General features: G+C 44.8%; 1 protein-coding gene across 1 annotated transcript in view; it reads left to right on the top strand.

The window, feature by feature from the left end:
* The window catches only part of cdh18a (cadherin 18, type 2a), a 101,360-nt gene extending 81,182 nt beyond the window's left edge, over window positions 1–20,178 (top strand). The window contains exons 8-11 of the mRNA XM_060905602.1: window positions 8,657–8,778; window positions 12,406–12,520; window positions 18,085–18,336; window positions 19,658–20,178. Of these exons, the coding sequence (XP_060761585.1) occupies window positions 8,657–8,778; window positions 12,406–12,520; window positions 18,085–18,336; window positions 19,658–20,178 (1,010 nt within the window). The remainder of the gene's footprint in view (window positions 1–8,656; window positions 8,779–12,405; window positions 12,521–18,084; window positions 18,337–19,657) is intronic.
* Window positions 20,179–23,983: the final 3,805 nt, after the last annotated feature.

Genomic DNA, 23,983 nt, shown 5'->3' with positions numbered 1-23,983 from the left:
GCTGGCAGCCGGGTATCCGTTGCAGTCTATGAGACGGCTCTGAACAGCCAATTTCGGCTAGTTGTTATGGGTTAAAATCGACAAAATCGTTACTTTCAGGGAAGCCGGGCTTCTCTGGGACTAAACGAGACAGTGGGAGGGGCAAGAAGCCGGGCTGATGAAGGATTATTGCAGGTAGTGAGGAGGGCGGGCTCTGTACTTCGGCGTCAGCGAGGAACACGGAAGTATGATCAGTCAGTCCCTAGCGGATGTTGAGAAAGTGCAGTCGTGTGCCAAAGCGCTGTCCGAATTTCTTTTCATATAAACGTTTCTTCTCATTGATGTCTCTGTACATTACTCTGTAAATAAATGTAAATATTACTCGTTGTGCTGTGTTAACTTTCATCCATTCTATCAGTTTGATCATTCGCAAATTCACTCGTTTATTTCATTTGTAGTTCAATCTGGTTGTAGGCTAGCTGGAGCCTTATTGGGATCTGCAGTGCTAGCTGCTAACAGAAATTGGTGAAGTCTCTGGAAAGCACAACCAGCTATGTTACGAACCCATAAAATTGAAAAAATGGGAACACAACATAAGAAGCCCAGGAGACGGCGATTTCAAAAGTAAATGTTTTTTTTTTAATGCTCTTGGAGAAAGGGTTAACAAAAAGGCGTCAATAACGGCCTGCGAGTCGTAAAATTCAACTTAAACAATCCCTCCAAAAAAACGAAATAAATAAGGGATTCTTACACACACGTTTTGAAAAAGGAAAAATAAAACAGCGTCTTACCAAAAATACAAAAGCGGCTACAAAAGCGTTATTTAACAAAAATAGCCCCAGAAAGCCCCAGAATGTGCCCACTAGCTGGAAGAGACAGTGTCGCAGGCGAGGCTCAAAAGCGAAAGAGCAGAGGATCCGAGAGCGGAGAGAATCCACCCAGGGGGACTGGAGTCTTTTATTGGCGGCACCGGCCAATCGGGTGGCTCCGGCACCCAAGGCGCACCTGCAGCGAATCACTCTTAAGGAAAAAAAAACACAGCAACCACATGGGCAAACAGTAGACGCAACGCAGCATCTAGGCTACGTAACACCCCCACCCTTAAGAAATAAATTGAAGGGTGAAGACATTGCAAAAAAAAAAAAATATATATATATATATATATATTTTTTTTTTTTTTTGTGAAACCGACTGCATAAATATAAAAACTCAGATCTTCCCCACTAACTATACACACAAATCTACCTAACAGTAGACCCTAATCTTCGGGCAGCCGTTGTGGTGGGTACTTACGCACCTTAAACCCATAGGCCGGTAGAACTACCCAGTAACAAGTAGTTGCCCAAGCCTTGGTGGTGCCCCCGAGACAACTGCTCGTAACCACGTGACCGCCCAAAAACAAGAAAGGCAAAAAAAAAAAAATGTACCCACCAGAGTACATTCTGAACCTTTCAGGGGAAGTCTGCATAAAGAGTAAAGGCATATACAATTAGAGTGTTTCACAACAGTTTCAAATCACACAATGATATATTTAACAGGTTTACATTACAGGAAGAAAAGAAAAATGCAGCCCGACAATTTATTATTAATTCCATTTAACAATATAACTAAACCCGGGATAACGCGTCAGCCACGACATTATCCCGACCACGAATGTGTTTAATGTCAAGGTTATAGCCCTGAAGCACCAGACTCCAACGCATTAACCTTTGGTTGTTGTTGCACATACGGTTGAGAAATGTTAGAGGGTTGTGGTCTGTGAATACGGTAACCTTAGCTGCCCCGCCAACATATACCTCGAAGTGCTGTAGAGCCAGCATGAGCGCAAGCGCTTCTTTTTTGATGGTGGAATAGGCGCGTTGGTATTGATTAAATTTGCGTGAGTAAAACCCAACAGGATGGTCCAGACCATCGTTGCCCACCTGAAACAAGACAGCACCCGCCCCTAAATCGCTTGCATCCACCGTAATAGAGAAAGGCATGTTAAAGATAGGCGCGGCCAGCACAGGCACAGTAGTGAGCAGCGCTTTGATTGATTCAAAGGCGGATTGACAGGGTGTATCCCAGTCAAACACATGCTTTGTGCTGAGCATGTCAGTGAGAGGGGCAGCAATGCTCGAAAAATTTCTACAGAATGATCTGTAGTAGCCCACCATGCCCAGGAAACGGCGCAATTCACGTCGTGAGGTTGGAGGTGGAAAGTTCAGAATTGCTTCCACTTTGGCAAGCACTGGATGAACTTCTCCACGTCCAACAACTTTGCCGAGGTACACCACGGTGGCCTTGCCAAATACGCACTTGGCTAGATTCACTGTCAAGTTCGCATTAGACAGTCTTTCAAAGACGGTGGCAAGATGTTCCACGTGAGCCCGCCAGGTGGCGCTATACACAATCAAGTCGTCTAAGTACGCCTCACAATTAGACACACCATCAAAAATTCGATTAACTAATCGTTTAAAGGTGGCTGGGGTGTTTCGAAGACCAAAAGGCATGCACACATACTGTAGAAAATGATCAGGTGTAACGAAAGCTGAGATCTCCTTACCACGCTCGGTTAAAGGGACTTGCCAATATCCCTTGAGGAGGTCTAGCTTGCTCACATAATTGGCCGAACCTAGGCGGTCAACACAGTCATCCATTCGAGGCAAGGGGAAACTGTCTGGCTTGGTTACTGCGTTAACACGCCTAAAGTCGGTGCAAAAACGGAACGTACCGTCAGGCTTGGGAACTAATAGACATGGGGAACTCCACGGGCTACTACTTGGCTCAGCAATTTTGTTTTCCAACATGAAGTTCACCTCCTGTCTAAGTATTTCACGCTTTAATGGATTTGCGCGATACGGGTGTTGGCGGATTGGCTTTGAATTCTCGACATCAATGTCATGCACGATAGCGGTGGTACAGCGAGGGATGTCAGAGAACAGCCCTTCGTGGGACTTCAGCAAAGCAATCAAGTCAGCTGACTCGGATTTAGCAAGGTGGGAAAAATAAGAGGGCAGATCGCTAAGGATTTCAGAATTTTTAAGCCTCCCTTCAACTAACTCAACAGGCGGGCCAGGAACGTCGGGAGGCTGGTCAGAGAGAACAGCGGTTGCACATGAAGCAGAGAGAGTGGCAAGTTCAGCACCACATGACCCGGACAGTTCCCCTTTTGTATCAGTGCTTACTGCGGCGGCTGTCAGTTTTCGTGCCCGGTAGGCTTTTAGTCTGTTAATGTGACACAGCCTGGTTACCTTTTTGCGATCGGGGGTGGCAATGACGTAATTTAAGTCACCAACTTTTCGCTCCATGCGATAAGGGCCCGCGTAGCGCGCTTGTAAAGCAGAGCCGGGCACTGGCATTAAAACCATGACTTGGTCACCAGGGGAAAAATGGCGAGAGACAGGTTTTCGGTCGTACCGTTTTTTCATTCGTCCCTGAGACAACTCAAGGTTCTCTTTTGCCAGTTGGCAAGCCCACTTCAACCTGTAACGCATTTTTGAGACATAATCATTTAGGTCATGATAACTGGCCGTCTCAGTAAGCCACGCATCTTTGAGAACCTTCAATGGCCCACGCACAGTATGCCCAAAGACTAGCTCCGCAGGGCTAAACCCTAGACTCTCCTGAACCACCTCACGCAAGGCAAAGAGGCACATCGGCACTCCCTCGTCCCAGTCACGTTCAAACTCAAGACAGTACGTTTTTAGCATTGTTTTGAGGGTTTGGTGAAATCGTTCAAGCGCACCTTGTGACTGGGGGTGATAACTACTTGATGTAACGTGTTGAACCGCTAGTTGTTGCATGACTTGCCTGAATATCTTAGACAGAAAATTTGTCCCTTGATCTGTCTGAACGACTTTTGGGAGACCAAACACAGAAAAAAAATTCAAAAGCGCCTTCACGATGACCGGGGCTGTAATTTTCCTTAAGGGAACGGCCTCGGGGAAATGCGTGAGGCTGCACATGATCGTGAGTAGGTACTGATTTCCCAGCTTAGTTCTAGGCAGAGGACCCACACAGTCTAAGATTACATGCTCAAATGCTTCAGAAGACACGGGGATTGGCTGTAGGGGAGCAGGCGGAATTACTTGATTAGGCTTCCCTACGACTTGGCACAGGTGACATGTCCTACAGAACCTTATGACGTCACGTTTAATTCCTGGCCAGAAAAAATGTTGTAGCACTCGGTCGGAAGTTTTATTGACACCCAGATGTCCCTCAAAATGGTGGTCGTGAGCTAGACTTAACACTTCATCCCTATAAACTGTTGGCACCACAATTTGATTAACAACATGCCATGTATCATGCACAGGGGCAGTCAAAGGCCGCCATCTGCGCATCAACACACCATCCTGTATAAAATAGCCCGGAGGTTTCACATCATTATCACATTTCGATGTGGCCTCGGACAAGAGCGGTGTCAGAGAGGGATCGTCTTTTTGCTCTTTAATTAGCTGCTCGCGGCTAAGGGGGAGTTTAGACGTGACTGAATGAGAACCGCGAGGCGATGAGACACTGCTCATTAACGGATGAGCAAGGAAAGTGTCTCTTAAATCCACCATAACATCTGGACTGTCACACTTATAGTGCTGCGCCATGGCGCGTGTAATTACGGTGGATGGATAAACTTCAGGGACAACAGCGGACGGACGAACACCTGAAGACTGTGGAGATACTATTGGCCAAGGCAAAACTTTCCCACCGGCGAGATCATTCCCCAGCAGCATTGCTACACCTTCAACGGGGAGACAGGGGCGAACCCCCACAACTACATCACCAGTAACTAAGTCGGACGAAAGGGACACCTTATGCAAAGGGACATTAACGAAACCCATTTCAAATCCTCGTACGAGGACATCATCTCCAGTATATGTACTGTCGCTGAAAGGCAACACCTCCTTAAGCAAAAAACTTTGTGAAGCACCGGTATCGCGCAATATTTTAATACGCACACATTCGCCGGGCACTCCAGGTAAAGCGACAGTGGCATCTAAAATAAACGGCGCAAAAGACCCACTTGGGGATTTGTCTGCATCTGAATCAGATACATTTATTTCGTCCTTTTTAGAACTGGAAACACATAAACCAGTCTCCGTTTTGACTGGTGAAGCGGGATAAGTTTGATTTTTACGCTTAAACCTGTAACAATCAGCCATGACGTGGCCCTTTTTCTTACAGTAAACACATGTTGGAACTGTGTTTCTAGACACCTGGCTGACTCGGCTAACGCTCGACTGACGGGGCGGGGAAGGCATGCGACCACGCACCGGCCCTTTAATGAGCCCACTTTGTTTTGAAGAGCTAGTTTTTCCAGTGAGATCACGTTTATGAGCAAGAGCATATTCATCCGCTAGCACGGCTGCTCTGGCAGATGTTAAGTCTTTATGCTCGCTCAGGTAGGTGGCGACGCCCTGTGGAAGTCCATTGGTGAAGTCTCATCTCATCTCATTACCTCTAGCCGCTTTATCCTTCTACAGGGTCGCAGGCAAGCTGGAGCCTATCCCAGCTGACTACGGGCGAAAGGCGGGGTACACCCTGGACAAGTCGCCAGGTCATCACAGGGCTGACACATAGACACAGACAACCATTCACACTCACATTCACACCTACGCTCAATTTAGAGTCACCAGTTAACCTAACCTGCATGTCTTTGGACTGTGGGGGAAACCGGAGCACCCGGAGGAAACCCACGCGGACACGGGGAGAACATGCAAATTCCACACAGAAAGGCCCTCGCCGGCCCCGGGGCTCGAACCCAGGACCTTCTTGCTGTGAGGTGACAGCGCTAACCACTACACCACCGTGCCGTCCCCGTTGGTGAAGTCCTCTACTATAATTAAGTTGCGAACCGCCTCAAGGGTGGTGACATTTTGTGACTGCAACCAACGGTCAAAGAGGATTTCCTTCTCCCTAACAAATTCCACATACGTCAGCGAGTCGGGTTTTGAAAATGACCGGAATTTTTGCTGATAGGCTTCAGGAACGAGCGAATATATCCTAAGTACCGCCTGTTTGACCTTCTGGTAATCAGAAGCGTCTTCTAGTGGCAAAGAGGAATATGCTTCCTGGGCCTTACCAGTAAAAACACATTGTAATACCATTGTCCAGACCTCGGGTGGCCATTTTAATGTAGTAGCCACACGCTCAAAGTGATTAAAGAATTTATCGACTTCTTTTTCATTAAACGGTGGAACTACACGTATATTTCGAGCCACGTCAAAATCATGCCTGGATGGTACGCCAGCTGCCCTAGCCTGCAACTCCAGTTCCTTTAAGCGTACAGCGTGATCGTGTTCCAGGTTTTTTAAACGGAGCTCATGCTCCCTCTGCTCTCTTAATTTAGTTTGCTCCCATTCAAGCTCCCTCTCTCTCAGCGCTAGGCGCTTCCACTCGAGTGAGCTTTTAGTGGGAGTGGTCGGAGGTTCAGGGGCGACTTTCTCGACTTCGCCAAACACACCTTGGCTATACAGCGCGTCGATAAGCTGCACCTGCAACTCACTTTTAGTGATACCCCCACGAACATCAACTTTATAATGCCCTGCAACACGTAGAAGCTCATCACGAGTTATACCAAGCAGCGCTTCCTGCGTTGGTGCTTTAACAAACTCATCTAGGTTAAGCATAACTACGGTTAATGGCACACACAAAAAAAAATACAACTCTAAACAGCTAGTAGGCACCAGCAAAGAATACAAACCTACCACATGGGACGGAGAAAGATTCGCAGCGAGGACGAAACACAAGGGGTGTTTAAGGAAGCGCAAAAAGCCTCAAAAGCGGATCTAAAACGTAAGGTGACTTACGCACAAGCAAGGACTAAATTTTGATTATTAATTAATTAATAAATCAATTAATTCTCTCCCGGACGAGCCCCCATTTATGTTACGAACCCATAAAATTGAAAAAATGGGAACACAACATAAGAAGCCCAGGAGACGGCGAGCCTTTTACTGGCGGCACCGGCCAATCGGGCGGCTCCGGCACCCAAGGCGCACCTGCAGCGAATCACTCTTAAGGAAAAAAAAACACAGCAACCACATGGGCAAACAGTAGACGCAACGCAGCATCTAGGCTACGTAACAAGCTAGTATGACAGGGTCACAGACCATTTTCTGGAAAAGGAGCGGAGGGCAGAATTTGTGTATAAATAGTGTGCATCATATAATGTTCATGAATGTGAAGTGTGTATATTGTTCAGTAATGTTAAGAGAATGGTGGGCTCTGTGTTATAGGTTATACCTGGGTATAATATTCAAGGTTCTGTGTGTTGCATAGCCTACCTGGTTATGAATTTCCAGACTGTGTTGCAGAAGATGTTCAAGGATGTGTTGCACAGCTGGGTGTTGTGTTAAAGACTCTGTGTTGCATATCAGGGTATGATGTTCAAGGCTCTTCGTTGAATAGCCAGTGATTTTTGGATGTTTGATATTTTTGATTAAGGATATGAGGCACTAGCCTGGCAAGCCAGACTATAACATGAAATGTACAAGCAAAAATACTTTCTGCCACTAGGTGGGGTTGTCTAGTTCACTATGCTAATGGGGCACACCTTTCTATGCTTTGATATCCGGCCTACAGGTTTTACGATGAATACGTAAAATGGGCTTCCCCTGTTTTAAAAACCAGCAGCCGCCACTGCTATCTATCTATCTATCTATCTATCTATCTATCTATCTATCTATCTATCAATAGAATAAGACAAGCTTGAAACAAGTCAACATATCTATAATTTTATATTCCTTTGAAAATCAATTCAGTAAGATAAAAATTAGTTGAATTTGCATATATTCGAAAAAAATTTTACTTGCAAAGATATAATTTTTTGCAGTGCAGGACATGAGCTTAATGCTAAACAGCTTGCGAACATGAGCCAAGTGCTAATGTTATCTAGCTAGCTCACAAACTAATAACACTCACTGCTATAATTGCTAGTGTTAGACCACTAGCTAATTTGACAGGATTTTTTTTAGAGAGAGATTTTAGTCATTAAAAAAACCTCTAACAATATTTACTGCTAGCTTTAGAGCTTTAGCCAGCTAACATAAGGTAACTGTCAGCATTAGTCAGCTTGCGAACATGATCCAAGTGCTAATGTTATCTAGCTTGCTCACAAGCTAAAAACACTCACTGCTAATTGCTAGTGTTAGACCTCTAGCTAATCTGACAGGATGTTTTGTTGTTGTTGTTGTTGTTGTTGTTGTTGTTTTTGAGAGAGAGATTTAAGTCATTTTTAAAAATGCTAACAATATTTATTGTTAGCTTTAGTGCTTTAGCCAAACATAAGGTAACTGCTAGCATGAGTCACTTTGCTAACATGAGCTAAACACCAACATTATTCAGCTTGCTAACGTGAGGTAAATGCTAACATTCATCAGCCAGTATGATGAGCTAACTTGACAGGATTTTTTGAAAGATCTTTTAAGTCATAGTTGTAGATGTTTGTAATCTTTATGGCTAGTGTTGGCCAGCTAACATGAGCTAACCGCTGTTTTAACAGTAGCTATCTTCTTTGTAGCTGAAATATCTTCAAAGCTGCTGTTATAGGAAATTAATCAACACCTTCTGACCAGTCAGATCTGAGAATTAAGCAGTGCCATGGGTTTCATGAATACTGTAAATAATCAGACATGCGGACGCCAGGAATATTCATCTGGAAAACTACTTCCGTGTGTGTGTGTGTGTGTGTGTGTTTCAGACAATCCCAAATTAGTGAACTCCGTCCCCGTGACAATCCAAGTCCTGGACGTCAATGACAACACGCCGTACATCCACACTGACGGTGACATCATCATGTGTGAGAGCACCAAAGCAGGCCAGGTAGGTTGATCACTCCAAACTCTCTCTCTTTTTTTCCTTTCTTTCACTTCACTCTCCAACACTCTATTTCTCCTTGTCACGCGTTCATCTCTCATCTATTCTCTGAACAGCTGGAAAGCCTCTCTTGCTGCTCTCACTGCTGTCGCACTCTCATTTTTCTCTCTGCTCCCTTTTCTTTGTCTAAATCTTTAACCATTCCACAAACACTCTATCCCTCTTCTGTCTTTCATTCCACTTCTCCTTGCCAACTTATAAAAGCATACACACTGTCCCTTTATATGTCTGACACCATCAGGCTTGGATTTATCTGTGGCTCTGCAGACTTCCGAAGCCTACTGAATCCATAAATAATTCAGCGTATCCAGTGTTCAGGAGCAGATAGTGGCCCACACTGAGGTCCGGAAAATGCTAATCGTCACACTTTTTGCGATTCAGGACCGTGCGCAAATGAGCCGAGCTCGCAGAGCTGCCGTGTTCCTGACTCTTGGACTATCTTTTTCCCATTGAATGATGATCACTAAACATGGAGGATGAGCCGAACGGATCCTGCATGTACGACAGTTTATTATTTACCTGCTTTCTTGCTTTCCGGACAGACAAACTCCAACCGGTGACACATTTGTGATGTTAAACAGTTATACAATATGGACGGAATAAAACACTCAGTGTTGTGGTGTTACAGAAAAATAATCCACAGCGTGGTGGTGTGATGAAACTGAGTTACTGTTAAAGTCTTATAGCCAACAGTCATAACTAAAGAATGTCACTTTGTACTTTTTATATCAACATTTAATGTTGAGGAACATCCACGAAGCAATTTAGTGTCTGTTGTCACATACATTCTAGCAGGGATAAACAGAGAAACCTGAAACACCTACTAACAAAAATGTTGGAAAACTTTACAAAGTTCCAGCTTCACCTCTGACTGTTACAAAGCGCTGACACTGGAGACTCCTTCCAGAAATGTCACAAACACGTCTCCTTACAGAAAACTTCACCATATCTACAGTTACACACCATTTTATCTGGTCATAATGTGGAGCGTCCACCGTACAAGTCCCTGTGAACGAGCTGTTGCCATAGAAACAATAACGTATTAGAACAAGCGCATTAATATACACCTGCGCTACTGTCAGAGCTGCTGTTATATAACATTATTATCCATACAGGACACTTTTTCGATGGAATAAAAACACGTGTTCTGTTCCCTTCTAATGGGTTTCATTCATTTGGTTTGATAGCATGCAATATTGTTAGCATATCGCTTATCCTACGTGTATTACGTCACTACTCAGTGGAGAATGAGTGTTGAATATGGTTTACGATATTGCACGGTTGTCAAGACAACATGACATCAATCAAATCAATCAATCAAATTTTATTTATAAAGCCCTTTACAATAACCAAAAGGTACCCAAAGTGCTTTACATCAAAGCCATAAAACAAAACACCAAAACACATAAAAACACAGGTTTTGACTGCGGAAGGTGCCACCGTGCTGCAGATTACCAAAAGCCTTTCAGAAGTACATGAAATAAAACAGACGAAACGAAGCACCCCTCAAAAACAAGGCTCCCCTAGTCAGGATTGTATGCCAATCTAAAAAAGTAGGTCTTCAACTTTGATTTAAAAAGGCCGGGATCAGTAGTGGTGCGAATGTCGGGGGGCAGATTGTTCCACAGTCTGGGAGCAGCGACAGCAAAAGAACGATCACCCCACTGTTTATATCTTGACCTTGGAACTTCTAACAGAAGCTGACCCGAAGAACGCAGGATCAAGAACGTGACCCATGATCACGAATAGTTAAAATCTCAGATAAGTAAGAGGGAGACATCACACATCGGAGATGTAAAACTTCCACGCTAGCGAGCGACTGGGACAATTTGTAAACGAACGTGGCTGCCAGGTTTGCTTCGTTAAGTATGAAAGATTTTGAGAGAATTTTGAAAGAGAAAGACACATTGAACACCTGAAAGGAATGTGTATGTATGATAATAATAATATTGTCTGGCTTTCTTTCGTGGTATATCAGATATATTCCATTCAGCTACTTCTTCGACTCGTTCAGTATCATGCTAGCTGAATGGAATATATCTGTCAATCAGAGTCCAAAATTCAACAAGCGAAATGGCTAATGTAACAGAAAATTACTGTTCTTCTCTATAGCTAACCTCTATAGCGTACACCATCACTAAGGTCTAAAGTCCTTCCCACGCCATGCCCTGGTCTTGCCAGGCAGTCTCCCATCCCAGTATTAACCAAGCTGTAAAGGCACGTTGGGCGGTGCTGATCTCAGTTTCCGTAGCCCTCGACCTCTCACCTATACAGCTAGGGTTACAGTGGGGGGGCGGATCCTCTGGTAACCACAAGAGTTTGACATCCCACTGGCATCTATATTGCAGTGTGCCTTGCCAGACGGTAGTAGGTACTAGCTTTATGATGGTCTTTGGTATGACCCGACCATACACTACCGTTCAAAAGTTTGGGGTCACTTTGAAATGTCCTTATTTTTGAAAGAAAAGCACTGTTCTTTTCAATGAAGATCACTTTAAACTAATCAGAAATCCACTCTATACATTGCTAATGTGGTAAATGACTATTCTAGCTGCAAATGTCTGGTTTTGGGTGCAATATCTCCATAGGTGTATAGAGGCCCATTTCCAGCAACTCTCACTCCAGTGTTCTAATGGTACAATGTGTTTGCTCATTGCCTCAGAAGGCTAATGGATGATTAGAAAACCCTTGTACAATCATGTTAGCACAGCTGAAAACAGTTGAGCTCTTTAGAGAAGCTATAAAACTGACCTTCCTTTGAGCAGATTGAGTTTCTGGAGCATCACATTTGTGGGGTCGATTAAATGCTCAAAATGGCCAGAAAAATGTCTCGACTATATTTTCCATTCATTTTACAACTTATGGTGGGAAATAAAAGTGTGACTTTTCATGGAAAACACAAAATTGTCTGGGTGACCCCAAACTTTTGAGCGGTAGTGTAAGTAGAACTCGCGGTCTCCCAATCAAGAGGCAGACATGCTAACCACTAAGACAGCTCGTGGTCCTAAGGTACACCTCCATTTTTAAAGCAGTGCAGAATTTCTTTTTCTGTCAATTTCTGTCTTTTTGGCTCCATGCCAAGCATAAAGAACATGACAAAGAGAAACAAAGCAAGGGCACCCATGTCTCTTGAAGCGGTATCAGTAGCGAGTAACGAGCAAGAAAAGACTCCGTCGCAACCTGGAGCCCTTATTAGAAGCAGGAAGTGAAAGTCAGCGTGCGATTGAGTCAGTGTGAACGTTTAATCCTTCCAACTTGTGGTGGGCAAAGCCTTCCCCACGCCTACAGGTGAACTGCAATAATATATCTGTCTCAGGCATGACTTGTGTGAGAAAGCCAATTAGGTTAACAGTGTGACAGAACATCATCGCATGCATCTGCTTCCTGCAATCTGGGTGTCACGCTGGGCCAAACATCCTTTAATCCAAGAAGCTGAGAGAGCGTGAAGAGATTGCTGGATTAAATAGAAAAGAAAAGAAAAAGACAGGGCATGGCTTCAGTCACTGCAGTTAAATTGAAGTGTGATTGTGGCTTTTTTTTTCAGTTCTTTGTTGCTGTTCTGTGTCTTTGCAGGTCATCCAGACCATCAGGGCTATGGACAGGGACAATTTTGCCAACGGACGCTTTTCCTTCGCTCTGCCAGCAGATGTTCGGGCCAATCCAAACTTCACCCTCAAGGACAATGAAGGTATGAAAGTCAGAAATCAGAGTTCACAGTTCACCAAGAACATGGATAGTCAGCTGGACCACACATTCTCACACATTCTCATAGAGGTTGAAAGATTGTACAGTGTCAATACCAAGTTTTCCCCCATTTTTCTTCCCAATTTGGTAGCGTGCTAATTCCCACCCCCCAGCCAGCTAACAGTTACCAATCAGATAAGGTGACGGTTAACAGGTGCTATCGCCAAGACATTTGAATCTAGCTCGATCCATCTCATGCAGTATCACAGGGGCAGTTTAACAGACTCGGTGGAAAACGCTATCTACCCTCTTCCACATACATAAGCTCACAGACACCTGTGATTGGCTGGGGTCACTTTGATTGACAGGGGTGTGAGAGTGTGCCATCCCTCCCATCCAGAGAGCAATGACGCTTCCTTGGCTCCCAACCACATATGGCCATGGAATCATCAGAATACAAGCTTGTGATCTCCTGACAATAAGAACTTTTTTTTTTTATACACCACTTGAGAGCCAACAGAACCTTTGGTAGAAATGCGGTTTTTGGCCAGAGACATTGTACTGACTGGTTTGTTGATTGTACATGCTTTTACCACAAGACCTTGTCAAGGTTTTGACAAATTTATTCGCTCTTGGCAGCAGACCATCAATTAGTGTAGATTTTAGGGTTGACCCATAGACACGGTTCTAGCCGAGTCTGCAGAATTTCCAAAGCACCCATCATGGTGCAAGATAAGGGGGAGGAAACCTAGTGTTTACATCCTCATGATGAAAATGTCCCCTGTATTGGGACACCATACATGCATCTCATAGCACCATGCACTCACATTCACAGCACGGTCTAATTTTGCTTGGCTACACCAGCTACTGGAAAGTTTTTGCACAGTTGGAAGGCAGCAGAGAACCTGGAGGAAACCCACATGGACACAGAGAGAGCATGTACAACTGTGCACAGACAGTAACCTGAGATCAAACAGGGAACCCAGGAGGGGTTAGACAGCAACAATAACCACTGCACTACCATGCCCCTCTTATATCACATTGTTACTTCATATTTAATCATTAAAACTGAAACAGTGAGATGTTTTTCAATCAGAACACATAATATTGGAGAACGAAGAATGTCGGATTCTCTCACCTGATCACATCAAATCCAGGAGGGACTCTCGGCTCTTATCTTACTAATGAAATTCACCTCATGCGTGCCAAATCCCAAATGTTTGCTCTGAGTAAAGCATGACTGCCTCAAGACAAACATATTTAACATTGTGTGTTGTCACATAGATCTTTGCTCCTTCCCTCATCAAACCACACTCTTCTCATATCAAGGCCAGCGATGTTGTTGCCCTGGAAACCAGCTCTGTGATGCTGTTGCCTCATGGCTGATTTTTTTTTTTTCCTTTTTAGAGATGGTCAGACTGAAATGATTAACGTGCAGAAAGCAGACTGCTCCTTTAGAGGACTGAGAGAAAGAGGGAACGAGGGAATAGCAATGGAGGAGGCCTGAAGAGGGCTGTGAGGGTTTAACGAAGCAGTCTGGGAGATAAGAAACAGACGCTGAGAGACTCGGAGAGCTCAGAGTACTGCTGTCAGAGATTTTAGGGCTTTGCTTCAGTTTGTTTCTGTATTTTTTTTTCCTCCAACTGCAACTAAACGATGTCCCCATGGTAATAAAAAATAATATATATTACAGGTGGTCCTGTATATCTGACAGTGTCAGTGCAGGAGGCGGGGCCTCTGTGTCCTATGTGCCTCTCAGTCTCTGTGAAGCAGGTATGTCATATACATCTGTAAATTGTAGTTAAGGAGGTGTGGCTTATGCATAAGTAAATTCTAGTTAAGGAGGTGTGGCTTATGCATAAGTAAATTCTAGTTAAGGAGGTGTGTCTTATGCATAAGTAAATTCTAGTTAAGGAGGTGTGGCTTATGCATAAGTAAATTCTAGTTAAGGAGGTGTGGCTTATGCATCTGTAAACTCTTGTAAAGGAGGTGTGGCCTATGCATCTGTAACTCCTAGTTAAGGAGGTGTGGTTTCCGACTTAAGGAGGTGTGGCCTACGCATCTCTCAACACTGAATCGCTGAACAGTTTCAAATCAAACAGACTGTAACTGAACTTGTGACAGTTTTAATGTATTTTTTATGCTTTGAATTGTGACTCATACATGAAGTTTCTGATCATCTCATCTCAGAAAAAGAAATACACACAGTTAGTACGTGGGCTTGTGATATTGGAGAAGTTTTGCTGCTCATCCAAAGGGCTTCATTAATGTGAGTTGAACAGGGTCATGTGACTGCACACTCCACAACGCCGGGCATGAGCAGCAGTGAAATGAATTAGATTGCAGTTCCCTGCAGAAGAATTAATCACTCTTCTGATTCGGAGAAAATGGTAGCTGTTCAAATCGGCTTAACACTGAATGCAAATGAGAAAGCCTTGTTCACTGATGCTGTCAGAAAAAAAAAAAAGAGGCCACACCCCCTTCACTGTAACCACCTGTTATTGTACAAACTTGCACCTCTGTCCATGTCAGATTCAGCGAAGGAGGCGTGGCTTTTGAGTCTCTCGGTCGAAGGGATGGAGGCGTGGCCCCTGTGGTTGTCAGTCTTAGTGAAGGAGGCGTGGCCTCTGTGGCTGTCAGTTTTCATGATGGAAGCGTGGGCCCTGTGGCTGTCAGTTTTAGTGATGGAGGCGTGGCCTTTGAGTCTCTCAGGCTTTGCGATGGAGGTGTGGCCTCTGTGGCTGTTAGTGAAGGAGGCGTGGCCTCTGTGGCTGTCAGTTTTAGTGATGGAGGCGTGGCCTTTAAGTCTCTCAGGCTTTGCGATGGAGGTGTGGCCTCTGTGGTTGTCAGTCTTAGTGAAGGAGGCGTGGCCTCTGTGGCTGTCAGTTTTAGTGATGGAGGCGTGGCCCCTGTGGTTGTCAGTCTTAGTGCAGGAGGCGTGGCCCCTGTGGCTGTCAGTCTTAGTGATGGAGGTGTGGCCTCTGGCTGTGAAATTTAGTGAAGGAGGCGTGGCCCCTGTGGTTATCAGTTTTCATGATAAAAGCGTGGCCCCTGTGGCTGTCAGTTTTAGTGATGGAGGCGTGGCCTTTGAGTCTCTCAGGCTTTGCGATGGAGGTGTGGCCTCTGTGGCTGTCAGTCTTAGTGAAGGAGGCGTGGCCTCTGTGGCTGTCACTTTTTGTGATGGAGGCGTGGTTTTTGAGTCTCTCGGTTGAAGGGATGGAGGCATGGCCCCTGTGGTTGTCAGTCTTAGTGAAGGAGGCGTGGCCTCTGTGGCTGTGAGTTTTCATGATGGAAGCGTGGCCCCTGTGGCTGTCAGTTTTAGTGATGGAGGCGTGGCCTTTGAGTATCTCAGGCTTTGCGATGGAGGTGTGGCCTCTGTGGCTGTCAGTCTTAGTGAAGGAGGCGTGGCCTCTGTGGCTGTCAGTTTTTGTGATGGAGGCGTGGCCTTTGAGTCTCTCAGGCTTTGCGATGGAGGTGTGGCCTCTGTGGCTGTCAGTCTTAGTGAAGGAGGCGTGGCCTCTGTGGCTGTCAGTTTTTGTGATGGAGGCGTGGCTTTTGAGTCTCTCGGTTGAAGGGATGGAGGCATGGCCCCTGTGGTTGTCAGTCTTAGTGAAGGAGGCGTGGCCTCTGTGGCTGTGAGTTTTCATGATGGAAGCGTGGCCCCTGTGGCTGTCAGTTTTAGTGATGGAGGCGTGGCCTTTGAGTATCTCAGGCTTTGCGATGGAGGTGTGGCCTCTGTGGCTGTCAGTCTTAGTGAAGGAGGCGTGGCCTCTGTGGCTGTCAGTTTTTGTGATGGAGGCGTGGCTTTTGAGTCTCTCGGTTGAAGGGATGGAGGCGTGGCCCCTGTGGTTGTCAGTCTTAGTGAAGGAGGCGTGGCCTCTGTGGTTATCAGTTTTCATGATAAGCGTGGCCCCTGTGGCTGTCAGTTTTAGTGATGGAGGCATAGCCTTTGAGTCTCTCAGGCTTTGAGATGGAGGTGTGGCCTCTGTGGCTGTCAGTCTTAATGAAGAAGGCGGGGTCCCTGTGGCTGTCAGTTTTAGTGAAGGAGGCATGGCCTCTGTGCCTGTCAGTCTTAATGAAGAAGGCGTGGCCCCTGTGGCTGTCAGTCTTAGTGATGGAGGTGTGGCCTCTGGCTGTGAGATTTAGTGATGGAGGCGTGGCCTTTGTGTCTCTCAGTCTTTGTGCAGGATGTGCACTGTTGCAGCTTCTTGGCTTTGTTTTGTGTTTGTTTCCACAGACGTAGCACTGCGCCTCAGGGTGTTGCTGTATGTGAATATTTCAGACTTTTATCACATTTCTGTGAATCTTGTTTTGCACCATGTCACGTAACTCTGGTCTGTGAAGAGAAAGTCATGTATGATGAAGAAGAGGTGGAGGAGCAGGAGGAGGAGGAGGTGTACCTCCCCAGCTGTGTTTGTTTGCACACAGTAGTTGGCATGAAGAAGGAGACAGACGGCATCCTGAAGTAGAGATGTGCCCTCCCTCACTCCATCACCTGCTGTGCGTCTGCTCCTGAGAGACCGGAATCAGCGTCGCAGAGGAGATGATCGTGATCACACATCAGCTGCAGGGCTTAAGACGCAGAGAGAAGAAATTAGAACGAGAGGAGAGAAAGAATGAGTAGCAGGTGGACACAGGAAGAGGGAAGAGTGAGGACAAACCACAGAATGTCTTTCTATTCCCTTACTCGACACTCAGAGACTCCACTAACACTTCTGCCTTTTTAATGGAAAGTAGGTGGGGCTTATCTTGGGTTACGATTTACCTTGACCAATTACAAGACATTGTGATATTTATATTTACTTCCAGAACGGTGTTCCTGCTCTAATGGACTCTTCTGAGTAATATAGCCAATGAAAGCTAAACTACTGAGTGGAAGATAACATCGCATGTGGCTGCGAAGTGCACAGAGCTGCTGTGTTCCTCTATAACTGCGTCTTGTTCTGTGGAGGTTGAATCCTGTTTCCGTGCCGCTGTGTTTAGACGATTCAATGACTTTGCAGGCGGAATCTCAGACAGAGAGCTGTCAATCAAATCGAAATGAAAAGGAAAAAACAGGAAGAAGTGAAATCATGAAAAAGGAAAAGACAAGTAAGGAAGAGAATGTGAGACAAAAATAAATATATCAAGAAAGAAAGAAAGAAAACATGACAAAACTGAAAGACGGAAAAGTAGAAGAATTCTCATTTGAATATTAGACCACACCCACTGGGATTGGACTAAGCAGTGAATTAAGCTAAAGTTTAAGCAGTTTTTATCTTTAATTTTTTTGAATATGTAATATAACTCTCAAATTCAGTGTAATACAAATATACTTAATATTTTAACAAACTTTAAACAAAATAACAGCAGAGGAAAGGATTTCAGTAGGTGTGTGTGTGTGTGTGTGTGTGTGTGTGTGTGTGTGTGTGTGTGTTGGGAGTATAAAGCAAGGACACTTGTTGTATAAATCTTTGTACAGATTTATAGTGGGTGTGGCCTACTATATTTGTGTATATTACTGTATAGTGGGTGTGGCCTCGTATTTGTATTCGGTCACGTCCCTAATGTCCCCTCTGTCTCTAACAGACAGCAGTGCGAGTATCGTGGCCCGGCGCTGGGGCTTTAGTCGGGCCGATCAGGAGCTCCATCAGCTGGCCGTGGTGGTGTGGGATGGAGGCGAGCCGGTGCTCAGCAGCACCACCACCCTCACGCTGCGTGTATGTCCGTGCCAGCGCGGCCTCCGAGCCCCGACCTGCCAACCCCAGGCCTTCTTGTCCTCCGCCGGCCTCAGCACCGGGGCTCTCATCGCCATCCTGCTCTGCGTCCTCATCCTGCTGGGTAACAAGGAGTACTCGCATACAGTGATGCTAAAGCTAAAGACAAAAAAACAAAGCTCATACTTTTACTGTTTGTGCAAAGATCATTATTTTGTAAGATTTGCAATGAAAGATTCACTTCAGGCTTTTAAGCTGGTTAATAAATGCTGAACAAACTACAGTAAACAACTAGCCGCTGATGAGCATCAACTCCTAAAATACAGACCTGTAACAATTCTGTTATGAGCAAAGATATTTTTACTACTTTATTCCTGTATAACTTTTGTTTTAGTGAGCAAAAGTTTTTGTTGTATGAGTTGAAAGCATCTGTTTCACTTTCCTGAACTGAGATGAAAAGAAAAGTGCTAGCAGACACTGTCATCATGCTAATGATTAGCATGATTTCACTCACTGGATTTATATTTTTGGTGAATCTGTTCTTTTTCTAGCCAAGTTAGTGTTACTGTTTTGCTTACATGATTGTAATCACGGGGCTTGTTTGTCATTTCCTCTATGCTAATATCACGTCAAATAACTTGCATGATTCACTCACACGATCCGTAATCACGGCTAGTTGGTTTGTTTTAGCAATTCTAGCATTGTCCCTTTATTCATCCCCGTCACACTGATGTCAACAAGCCACATTTTGTCAAACTAACTGCTGGAATAAACTGTTGCTAGCATCTTGTTTTTGTTATCAGCAGTATTAGCATTTTTAGCGTAATTTGTGAATAGTATCTGGTATTCTTGTTTGCAGTAACAGATTTGTTGCTAATGTCATTTTCACTGTTAGCATTACTAGCATTCTTGTCACTTCTTTAATTACGTTGAAATAACTGAAGCGTGGGCGGCACGGTGGTGTAGTGGTTAGCGCTGTTGCCTCACAGCAAGAAGGTCCTGGGTTCGAGCCCCGGGGCCGGCGAGGGCCTTTCTGTGCGGAGTTTGCATGTTCTCCCCGTGTCCGCATGGGTTTCCTCCGGGTGCTCCGGTTTCCCCCACAGTCCAAAGACATGCAGGTTAGGTTAACTGGTGACTCTAAATTGAGCGTAGGTGTGAATGTGAATGTGAATGGTTGTCTGTGTCTATGTGTCAGCCCTGTGATGACCTGGCGACTTGTCCAGGGTGAACCCCGCCTTTCGCCCGTAGTCAGCTGGGATAGGCTCCAGCTTGCCTGCGACCCTGTAGAAGGATAAAGCGGCTACAGATAATGAGATGAGATAACTGAAGCGTTTAAAGTGATGTTGTTTGTACCATTTAATGCTAGTTGTTAGCCACCAGTTCGCATTATTTTCACACGTTAATTATAACATTAGCACTTTGTTTTGTCTTTTTGTTTCTCTCAGCCATCGTGGTGTTGTTCATTACCCTGCGGAGCAAAAAGAGCAAAAAAGAGACGCTGATCATTTCTGAAGAGGACATCAGGGAGAACGTGGTGACGTACGATGACGAAGGTGGAGGCGAGGAGGACACCGAGGCCTTTGACATGGCGGCTCTGAGGAACCCCGAGGCTGCGGCGGAGGCCCGTAAGAAACGGAAGAGGAGGAAGGAGGAGGCGCAGTGTGAGCCGTTCGGAGCTGTAGGGGTAGAGACGCTGAGTCCGTCCCTGTCCCTGCCCACTCAGGACATCCAGGAAGCGATCCAGCTGAAGGTAGTGGAGGCGGATCAGGACACAAGCGGGCCACCGTACGACTCGCTGCAGACGTATGCTTACGAAGGCCAGGGCTCGCCGAGTGGCTCCATCAGCTCTCTGGACCTTCCTGATCCTCCGTACGAACCCGACACACTCGAGCTGGATGCCTTGTGGCCTGACGTTCACTCGCTCGCAACGCTTTTCCACGAGAAAAGCGGCCAGCACACGCTCTAGTGCCGCTCAGTGTGTGTTTAAAAACCCTGACATCGTGTCTTTTTTCCTCATCAGTGGGTTTTTTTTTTTTTTTGGTCCAGATTTTCCGTGGGATTATTTTGACTCTTGTTTTTTTTTGGAGAAAAAGTGAGAAAATGCTAAACACAAGGCCCAAACAAAGGAAACTATTTTTCCTGGTGTATATTTTATATTGCTTAATAAAGTCCATGATTGCGGATAAATAAATCAAATTATATTTGTAGATTTGTTCTTTTCTACTGGGAGGTAAACAAAGTGAGTGAATCAAATCGCAACAGAAGGGATATTGGTGTGTGTACCTGTTTATCCTGCTCAATAATCCTCAGATATGCGCCTCTGAAATCAAAATTAGTGCTTCAGGGCTTCTTGCCTTTGCGTTCGTGATGGACACCAATACAATAATACACTACAATCTGGAAAAAAAAATATTTTATAGAAGATATAAGTTTTGAAGATATTCTTGTTTTTTATTTATAATTTTATAGTTTGTTACGTTCAGAGGAATCGATTACGAGTTCTCAGTGATTCATCCTGAACTCGTCTTTTGTTCGAACAATTCAATACTCTCAAGAAGATATAGGCCCCGCCTCCAGGGGGGGAGGTCTTGCTCGAGAGGAGCAGCTCATTACCAGTACACATGGCTTGTCAGGGTGTTTCTGGCTGTACATCTTGTTGCACACTGTTCTCTTTTCTAACCATCGCTTAGTGGAGAATAAATGGGTGGAGTTTAGTCGATGAAGAGGAAGAAGGCGGAGCTGGCAACTAAAGTAGCTCCTGTTATTTTGTGGAAAAGGCTCGCATTATAATCTGTTTGCTCTCCTCCATATTTAGCGAGTTTGCTAACCTGCTGTTGTTGGGGGTTTGGTGGATCTCGGACGCTGTTGGTTGACGTGTAAACCAGTCAAGAACTTCAATGTGACATCACTCTGACTTCCTGTTTCAAAAGGAAATGAATTTGGAATCGTGTAACAGCTGGAATTTAGAGCTCGGGTTAAGCTTTAAAGGGATAGTTCGGGATTTTTGACATGAATCTGTATGGCATCCCCATCAATAGTGTCGTGCAAACACACTGACTTACCCCTGACAGCATCCTGTGAGTCCAGTTCTTGTCCAGTTTTGGTCCAGACGAAAGTAGTCCGGCAAGTTTGTTGGGGTCACGAAAGTAAAACATTTTTCGTCTCAAAACAGTATGTGTTCAAAAGAGTGATATATTTGCATCACAAAACCGTTGTCAAATAAAAAGTCAGACCTCGAAATCGCTTGGCACTATTTTCTCTCCCTCGGTATCACTGCACGCTGCCGCCAGGTGACAGCCACGGCTGTTTCATTCATTGTTTACTAGTGATGGGAATTTCGGCTCTTTTTCGGGAGCCGGCTCTTTTGGCTCTTCTTACTATAAGGAGCCGGCTCTTTCGGCTCCTGAGATTTTATTTTTGATTTAAAGGAGTACGCCACCCCCAGATGAAATTGAGTCAGTCCCTGCAGTCCCTAGAGTTGGATGAGTGAGCCAAAGCGTTTTGTAGCCGACCCAGCCATTGTCCTGATCTATAAACGCCCCGGTTAGCTTAGCTTAGCTTAGCGTAGTCACTGTAATCAGGCGTGTCCAGCTAGCATTGTCGTTACAAAAGTGAATTAAATAACTCAAGATTGTTTATAATTATTTCTCATGACCTGTACATTCACATCGAGTACACATATCAATGCAAATTAACACGAAGGGATTTACTAGACCAATTTATATCTGGAACTATTTTCAGCCACAGCACAGGCAAAGCACCACTGCAGGCGCAAAGACACCGCGCAGCACCTGAAAACGGGTGCGCAGCGCCTGAAAACCCGTTTTCAGGCGCTGCGCGGTGTCTTTGCGCCTTCCTTTTCCTACCTATTCCTTTAATTGCTGCAATTAACTAGTTAATTCTGATTCTATTTCTCCTCTGTTATAATCTGTCCTGCTTTTGAAAAGATCCTCTCTGGGGGGACAGATGCTGCCACTATACACATCCTCCGTGCCATCACGTGTGTAAGCCGTGGATAGAGTGCAGCCTTGGTCTCCCACCAGCTTAGTGGGTCTGCGTTTCGCTGTCACCTGGCGGCAGCGCGCAGTGATACCGAGGGAGAGAAAATAGTGCCAAGCGATTTCGAGGTCTGACTTTTTATTTGACAACGGTTTTGTGATGCAAATATATCACTCTTTTGAACACATACTGTTTTGAGACGAAAAACGTTTTACTTTCGTGACCCCAACAAACTTGCCGGACTACTTTCGTCTGGACCAAAACTGGACAAGAACTGGACTCACAGGATGCTGTCAGGGGTAAGTCAGTGTGTTTGCACGACACTGTTGATGGGGATGCCATACAGATTCATGTCAAAAATCCCGAACTATCCCTTTAAATATGGCGGAATCCAGTTACAGTTATCGTAGCATCCCGTTTTTCTTCACATTTATTCACCTCATGCTACATTTACCATGCTCAGGTCAAAGGGCAGGCAATTCAACATAAATCACTGTTGTCAAAACCCTAGAAAATAACTTATTATAATTCCTGAGAACTGGAAGAATTATAATTGGATTACAGCAGCATTCTGTAGAAGGTAATTGGATTCAAATGCTTCACTGGGCACCTTTTATTACCTTCCCATGACTTATGAATCAACTGTGAAAAGTCTGTGTTTGCAATCTGGTCCTGATCAATTCCTCAGTCTCGCAGCATGCACACGAACAACATCGCTTTAATATCTGCTGCAGGGCCGCTGATGATGCTGCTGCTGCTGCTGATGAGGATGATGAGGATGCTTGTCGTGGACGAGGCAGGCTTTCATAAAGAGTTACGCAATATGAAAAAGATAACGACCAAAGAAGGATCCGGATATCAGAAAATAACACGAGACGGACAGATAACGCAACACAAAGCTGAGTCGTCTCACTGGAATTTCAAACACAAACCTGACTCTGATATATAGAGAAAAAACCTGTCTTTTTTTTTTAACTATTTATCTAACCTCACAATTGTTGCTATGGTAACACGTCAGAGACCGATATCCCAGTCTTTTCAGAAAGCGTTTCTCGCTGCGTAAATCTTTCTTATTTTCGAAGATGTGAGCAAAATGTGGATATGCTAAGCTGTTATTTTTGCCTGTTGCCATGGTTACGGTTTCCTAGTTAGAAGTGTCAGGAATGTTGAACTGCGTTTTTTCAAACATGAAAAATCTGACGTCAGAGGCTCAATATATAAGAAAATGCCAGCCAGTAATAAACAGCAGTTTTCATTGCCAGAGTAAATAATTACTGAATACCAAAACACACTCAGTTATTACTAGTTAGTACAAAAATTATTGAACAATTATTCACCGATATTCACTGAGCCTGAGGCGGATAATTGATTTTGTATAAATGCACAGGTGATTATTTTTAAAAAATATTTCAGACTTCAAAAGCAGCATGTAAATGTAATAACTTTGCAGCGCTGACTTGTGTCACTGATCTACCCCGAGTCACATAAAATACTTTGTTTGAAATCGATAAAATAAATCACAGCTCCACCTGACCTTTGAATAGTTTTAGACCAAACTTCGGAGCATCTTTAGTGCTTTTATTTTAGGAACAGCATTTTCTTTCATCATTTGTAATTCTTCCTCACTTACGGTGACGAAACGATCGGCCGCCGAGTCGCTCAAGGTGATTATCGAGGAATATAGGCGGCACGGTGGTGTAGTGGTTAGCGCTGTCACCTCACAGCAAGAAGGTTCCGGGTTCGAACCCAGCAGCCGGCGAGGGCCTTTCTGT

The sequence above is a fragment of the Neoarius graeffei genome, chromosome 23 (assembly GCF_027579695.1).
Source record: "Neoarius graeffei isolate fNeoGra1 chromosome 23, fNeoGra1.pri, whole genome shotgun sequence".
NCBI lineage: Eukaryota > Metazoa > Chordata > Actinopteri > Siluriformes > Ariidae > Neoarius > Neoarius graeffei.
The sequence above is the reverse complement of the archived record's forward strand: the minus strand, read 5'-3'. Positions and strand labels throughout refer to the sequence as shown.